The sequence below is a fragment of the Bos indicus x Bos taurus genome, chromosome 1, assembly GCF_003369695.1.
Source record: "Bos indicus x Bos taurus breed Angus x Brahman F1 hybrid chromosome 1, Bos_hybrid_MaternalHap_v2.0, whole genome shotgun sequence".
Classification (NCBI taxonomy): domain Eukaryota; kingdom Metazoa; phylum Chordata; class Mammalia; order Artiodactyla; family Bovidae; genus Bos; species Bos indicus x Bos taurus.
The window spans coordinates 111235922-111243376 of record NC_040076.1 but is presented as its reverse complement, the minus strand read 5'-3'; the positions used below and the strand labels follow the sequence as shown (position 1 = coordinate 111243376).

Sequence of the window (7455 nt, the reverse complement as noted above, 5' to 3'; positions counted from 1 at the left end):
AAACTAAAGCTGTTGCAAGTGTTATTATTTATTCACCAATCCTGATTTAGACCCCTAGGTGACCAAATTCAAGGAACTATAATACCTTGCATTGATGGATGCCATGGAGTAGCTGGAAAGACTGCTCCCTCTTCCCCACAAAATATCCAAATAAAAATAAAAACACTGCTGTGCAAACAGAGCTCCTGTCCTCGGGTTCAGTTTTCCATCAGACTGCCGCTCCCAAACCCCTTCCTTTTGAAAATTCTGCACCCGATGTAGAACTTCTGAGGGACCTAAGTGATCAAATATCACTTTTAAGCCCACGGCTGTCACCACGAAACTCTTCAAAGCAGCTTTGGCTTCCTCCATGGGCCGCAACCTGAGATGAGGCCGCACCACCCGGTAAGCGTTCCCCAGAGACCCAGCTTCTCTGGAGGCCTCCTTCTCAGGGCCACAAGTTTCTCACAGCCGTCCAAGGCTGCAGGCCGGCAGGCAAACAGCAAGCGGACTGCGGCTTGGGTTTCCATCCAAGGCCGGCTTTAGCGGCTGGGGGTGGGGTAAAGCGCCACACGCCCTCGAAGCCAAGCCGGCTGCGGGGTGCGGAGGCGGGACAGGGGCAGCTAAGCTAGTTGCCGCCGGCTCCTCCTTCCAAGGGCGGGCCAGAGCGGGGTGTGGGCGGGGCTATGAGCCGCAGGCCCCGCCTCCCTTTGGGCGGGCAGGCTGGAGATCCGTGGGTTTCTTTTCCTGGAGGCGGGCCTCGGCGGTGGGGACTGATCTGGAGGCGGGGCCGGACGCCGAAGTCCCCTCCTCCAGAGGCGGGCTTATTCGGTGGCTGCCGCGGCAGCTGCGGGTGTCCGCCGCTCGGCAGCCTAGCCACACGGGCTCTGGCTCCTCCCAGTGGCCGGCCGGGGCGGAAGCAGGAGGCGGGGGCAGCGTGCGCGCTGCTGGTCTGCTCTCCCGCGGCGCTGGGGCCCGCGCTCCGCGGCTGCTGCTCTACTCGGCGCTTCGCAGGCAGCTAGCTGCTCTCCGCGCCTCTTGCTCGCCCGTTCCTCGACCAGGCCTTCTTCTTAGTCGTGGTCCGTGGCGTCGACCCTCGCGGCCCTTTCCCGCCCCGTCTTATCTCTGGTCGCCGCCGCCGCGGCCCCAGCCCCGATGGCTCTGTGCAACGGAGACTCCAAGGTCAGTCTCTGGCGTGGGGGCCCCCTGCCTCACCGCTTCCGGACAGAGGCAAGGCTCCGGGGCCGGGGAGTCACCGCGTGGGGCCCTTCCTTGCTTCCTCCCCCTAGCCCGCCAGCGCAACCCTGCGGCCCGGGCAGCGGCGTGTCGGAGAGCGGGCGGTCGGGGCCTGTGGCTTGTTTTCTCCTCGGGAGCGGCAGGTGCTTTGTTGATTTTTGTCTGCGTGTCGGGGTTCCCGCGCCCGCCGACCTCCGGGCGTCGGGGAGGGCGTCAGCTTTCCGCGGCCGAGCCGCTGGCCCCCGCCTCCCCGGCGTTGCTGTGGGGCGCCGAGCCCGCGGAGGGCGGCCCGAGGGTGGGGGTAGGGAGGCGAGCGGGTGTGTGTGTGTGTGTGTGTGAGTGTGTGTGTGTGTGTGTGTGTGTGTGTGTGTGTGTGAGTGTGAGTGAGGGGGGCTTCCTCAGCCCTCACCCCGTCCCTTCGGGAGCCGGGGAGCCTTTTGTGGAGCTCTCCGGGCCCACCGAAGGCGGGGTAGGGTCAGGGCCTCGCGTGCGGCGTTCGAGCTGGGCCGGCCTCCGTCTTCCCGCCACCCGGTTTCCCGCCTGCCTTCGGTGAGGCTAGTCCAATTCCCCCACGTCAGCCTTGGGGTCCGGCGCGGCGAGGCCGGCCCTGGGTGAGGCCGTGTGACCGTCCACCCCCTCCCCGCACCTCGCCGGTCAGCGGCCCCCCTCCCCCCCTGTCGGATCCGGTGGCGGGAGGGTCGCTCACGCCGTCCCCTGCCCCCCCCCCCCCAAGTCTTCCCCAAGGAAAGGAGCCTGTGTCCAGCCCCGCCCACTCCTTATTTTGCACATTGGTTGGCGGTGGGACCGGCGCCGGGCCTTGGGAGCCCCCTCACGTACGCCGGCCGCCGCCACCGCGCCCTGGGGTCGGGGAAGTCCCGAGTCCCGGGTGCTGGGGAAGTTAACTCGAGGTGCGGAGTGGAGAGAGCAGTTTGGGCCGCCGCTGCGTTTCTCGTCACCTCCGACTCACTTTTTCTTTAGACCCTCTTTTTGTCTCGCTTCCGAACTGAGCACCTTCGCTTTCACTTCTGTGTTAAAATTTTCGTTGGCCCGGAGTTCTTTCAGACCCGCACAGCCCATGTTGTCCGCGGGAAACTGCGCGGTTTTGAATCGGGATTTAGACTTAAGCCAGGTGTGCCTCTTATATACGCTGTTTAGGGCCTGGCTATGTTTCATTCAAGGTGTGTGGAATTTTAGACGTCAGATAGTGCCTTTTCAGGCAGCATTCTCTTATAAAGATGGTGCCTCGTCACATCTGAGCCCTCTCCGTGAATAAATGCTTAGTCTCTAGTAAATATTCAAAAAAGTTATTTGTTGAAAAAATGAGTAAAGATTATAAGCTATCTAATAAACTGCTAAACCGGGGAAACTGATGCTCAGACTAGTTGGAACTCTTTCTGAAGGTTTTAAAAGAAGCTACTCTAAATCTTAACGTACAGCTCTTTCGTGTACACAAGTTAACTTACAAAGCATTTTTCTTCTCTTTAATTTTGAGTCGTAAAATCGTTGAAAAGAGTCATCTTTGTGCTGGAAAAGGAAATGACTATTAGGATTCAAACCTAATTTGCAGACTTTGAAAAATATGTGTTGATTTGAAAACAGTATTTTCCAAAATTAAGTGACAGCAGAAAGTTAAAGATTCAGTTTCCAAATTACTTGATTCAGGTGTGAAGAACATACACTATTTTTTCTAGCTGGTATGTTTTTGTTTCGTTCAACTGGAATTTTACAGGGAATCTTACCAGTTTCATATATTTGAAACTCCGGTGAATCGCTGATTACCTTTATTTCAAGGTTGTTTTGTAGTATAATCAAACATGTGTCTTTTCTGTTTTTTGGCCATGCTGCGTGGCTGGGATGTTAGTTCCCAGATCAGGGATCCAACCTGGACCTCAGGCATTGAAAGCACATGAAAGCTAACCATGGTTTTTTGTTTTTAACTTTGCTAACAATTAGATGTCAATCGAATTGAAAGCATTTTCAGGAGGAGCAATCCAGGAAAATAACATTTCATCAAATCTATTATTATTTCATACGCTCCTAAAGAGGGGGAAAAAATCTCTGTAAATGGTGTTGTAAACAGTGATATGTCATTGATCATAAGGAACATGTCAGGTAAAGAGATGTTTAAATATGGGGGAATATGCATAGTAAAGTGGGTTAAATATGATATTCTGATGGTCCACCCAGAAATCTAAGTAGGCATCTATTTTCTATAGCTTACCACTGAAGCAGCTTTCTTTCTGGCATAAAATACAAGTACTGGACCCAGGCTAACTTTGTACATCTGTTGTGCCTCTGATAGCTGTAAGTCCTAGTTGATAAATGAGAATGGGGAAAGAGCTGATTTTGATTCCTATTGTACATTTCAGTGTTTTTCAGGGTTTTTTCTAAAATAACATTTCTGCCTGATAGACATTAGGGAGAGACCTACCTAAATTCTGTAAAAGTATTTGGACTGTTTTCATTAGTTTTATCCACAGAGTATCATTTTAGAGCTGGAAAGTATCTTCATGTTTTCTAGCTTCCTAAGCTGAAAAAACAGCTGGAATTAGAATCTGGCTTTTCTTTTTTCTTCAGGGCTGGTTAGGTTAAGCATCCAAGGCAGAGAGTATTCTTTTCCTTAAAGACCTGACATAATATTATTTAGTTAAGATCTTATATGAACAAGAGCATAGGCAGTCAGCTCTTCTTTAAAAACTTTTTACAACCATTCAGTGATAAATATGAATATAGCAAATATTAATGACTTTTTTCACTATTATTAAGGCAAGATTGTGAGAGTAATGCTGTTTGAGCTGCTTGTCAGATTTTCCACTTTTGGTCCCATCTAAGCCTTAGACACTTTATTTTGGCTGTTCAGAGTCTTCATTGCTTTTGTACTGGCTTTCTCTCCTTGTGAGAGGGGTCCAGCCACTCAAACTTGCACTGCATGGACTTCTCATTGTGGCTTCTCCTGTTGCGAAGCACAGTCTCCAGGTGCTTGGGCTTCACTAGTTGTGGCACATGGGCTCAGAAGTTGTGGTGCATGGGCTTAGATGCTCGCTGCCTATGGGATCTTCCGGGACGAGGGCTCAAACCCATGCATTGGCAGGTAGATTCTAATCCACTGTGCCACCAGGGAAGTCCTAAGCCTTAAACTCATTTGGTTGGAATAGAGGTAGGATCTGCCCTACTACTTTCACTGAGATGTTGACTAGGGTATATTGTACTTGGATTAAAGGCTTTTAAAAAAATAAATATTGTTAACTGCATGTTATATAGGATCTTTAGTGATATCTAATGTTGAAAATTTAAATTTGCATTTTAAAATTTGCAAATGTGGGATACTTTGAAAATTGAACAACTATCCTTTATAAAGGTAACCCTATTGTGCTGTGCTTAGTCATTAAATTGTGTCCTACTGACACTTTTCGACCCTATGGACTGTAGTCCACCAGGCTCTTCTGTCCTTGGGATTTTCCTGGTGAGAATACTGGAGTTGCAATTTCTTCTCCAGGGGATCTTTCCCACCCTATAGTACATTTTTTTCAAAGGTCAAAGTGGATTTTTTTTTTTTCCTTTTCAGATTTCGTCTCATCTGTTAAGGTATTCACCTAGACTAGAAAAGCTGTTACAGACAAAAAGAATGGTGGGTTGTTTTTTTTTTTAATTGTTTCTCTGTTCTTAGACTTGAAAGGTTTTGAAATTCCTCCAGGAATTCAGATGACTTTGTCTTTAATTTAGCATGGGCCAACTTGTCAATTACAGATAATAATTGTCTTTTAAGAATTTTTTTAAAATACAGATTTTTCCTGTACTTATTCTAATGTATTTGATACTTTTTAAGTCTCTTTAATGAATTATATATTAATCAGTGCTGTTTGGAGAAAGGAATGAATAATTATTTGATATCCAAAATGATGAAATTCTCCTTTGTTACGGGTACTTAAGGGCTTCCCAGGTGGCGATAGTGGTAAAGAACCCACCTGCCAATGCAGGAGATTTAAGAGACAAAGGTTCTATCCCTGGGTGGGGAAGATCCCCTGAAGTAGGGCTTGGTAATCCACTCCAGTGTTCTTGCCTGGTGAATCCCCATGGACAGAGGAGCCTGGCAGGCTGCAGTCCATAGGGTTGTAAAGAGTCAGACACAGCTGAAGTGACCTAGCACAGCACGGTGCTTAAACTATTTTCATGCCTCCTTCTAACCTAAACTCTGTTTAAATGCTCAAAGTGAAGGAAGTCCTCAGGGTTAATACGTGATTTTGAAGCACTTTGTGAACCAACAAAGAACTAATAGAACTCAGAATCTTTTGTGATCGCATATATAGTTCTAGGTGTGGACTATTCTTACTTGTTGTGGAATAGTTTTTTTTTTTTTTGTATTTGTTCAAGAATCACATTGGTTAAAAAAATAATTTTACTATAGAAATAGTGTGGTATTAGTTGGTTTTCTTGTTGGCTGACCCTTGCCTGCCATCCCTTCAGGTTAATGGTTTTGAGGACCTAGGAGATACTTTATGTAGTTAGATTTAGATTTATAGACTCGCTAATATGGTCCACTACAACTTTATAGGGAATAAGGTGTTTGTTTATAGTAGTGTGACCATATACTTTTTGTGTAAACTGGGGCACTTGAACAGAAAAGGAGGTGCTAAAATCGTTTAACTTTCTAATAATTGTTGTAAAATATTATCCAAAAAAAAATTTGTTGTGTTGTGTATATCCAATTAAATAAATGGCAAAACTACTATAGTGTAAGTTCAGATTGCTCTCTCTGTACATTTGCACAGGAACACACAGTCTCGTTCCCACACGTATTTCACAAACAGCTGTATATCCCACTGACTCGGCTGATAGAGGCCTGGAGGTCATGTGCATTTTGCAACCTGAGGAATGGCAGTGGTACTCCTGGCAGGTACACCAAGTGGCTGGCCAGAACAGCAGCTTCAGACATTCCTTCTATCAGCACGCATGGCTGGATAGTTAGCTACCAGTAATTGTCAGTGTCCAAGTTCTAAATGTACTTTGTACTTCGTTTTATCAGGAACATGTCAGGAAAGAGAGATTGGTTCTCAGTGGTTGGCTTTTAGAATGAACCAGAAGTTAAAATGAGAACTCTTCACTGCACCTGCACTTCAACAGAGTACCAGGCAAAGCCATGGCAGAAGGTGGAAGTATAATAAATCCATACTATCTTACCTTAATGCAATTATTCATAATAATATATTAAAAATGAAAGGCATGCGATATATGTTGCCTTGGGTCGGCCGTTGGAATAACAGGTGTAAATTAAGACAGTTCTGGGCAAACTGGGCCATATAGGCACTTCAGTGACGGAGTACATCATCCTGAATTTGAATTTTGATTTCTCTAGTGACTGTATTTAAAATTTGGCTAAAATTCAAGCCTAATGTGTATACATTAAAAGTTTTGTTTTCTAAATTAGTACCTATTCTAAGAGTTATTCTGAAGTTAAAAATTGAGTGCCAAAATTAACTCTAAACTTTGAGAACCAGCAGTGTTGAAACTGACCAAAAGGTAAAATAATCTGTTCTAGTCTGCCATAACATTTACAGAGGACATTTTCCAAACTTTTAAAACTGCCTGCACATGTGAAATTCCCTATTTCTTTTGTTCATCAACTGGAGAACAGAACCTTTTTCATTCTCAAAACGCATGGAGGTTTATGTAAAGTTAAGTCACCCTCACCTTGTCTGTAATTTGGAGAACTAATTCTTAGCCTCTGAGTGTTATTGTGAATGTAAGCCAGGGACTACAGAATTCTAAAATCTGCTTTGGACAAGTTTTCAGTGAACAGTCTCTAATTTGGGAGACTCTTAGATGAATACAATGATTGTAGATAGATCATTGTTTTTATGTATTACTGGTAAAAGTGAAACATTTTTATGCTGTGATTTTTTTTTCCCTCCTTTAACATTTCATGAAAAATTTCGAAACAACAAGCAAGTTGAAAGAAATTTTAGTCAGCATCTGTATCTACCAGGTAGATTCTACTGTACAACAGCTTGAGATATGATTCATATACCATAAAATTCACTCCATTTAAAGAGCACAATTCAATAGTTATTAGTATATGCACAGATTTGTGCAACCATCACCACAGTCAATTTTAAAACATTCTCATGATCCCCAGAAGAAATTCTGTACCCTTTAGCAATCGGTCCTCATTTTCCTCTACCCGGCCTCTCCCAGGGTTTCCCAGGTGGCGCTAGTGGTGAAGAATCCACTTGCCAATGCAGG

General features: G+C 45.9%; 1 protein-coding gene across 1 annotated transcript in view; it reads left to right on the top strand.

Annotated features, from left to right (window-relative positions):
* Window positions 1-1034: 1034 nt before the first annotated feature.
* Window positions 1035-7455, top strand: part of GMPS (guanine monophosphate synthase) — a 72483-nt gene continuing 66062 nt past the window's right edge. The window contains 2 exon segments of the mRNA XM_027542927.1: window positions 1035-1161; window positions 4781-4843. Of these exon segments, the coding sequence (XP_027398728.1) occupies window positions 1135-1161; window positions 4781-4843 (90 nt within the window). The 5' untranslated portion in view covers window positions 1035-1134.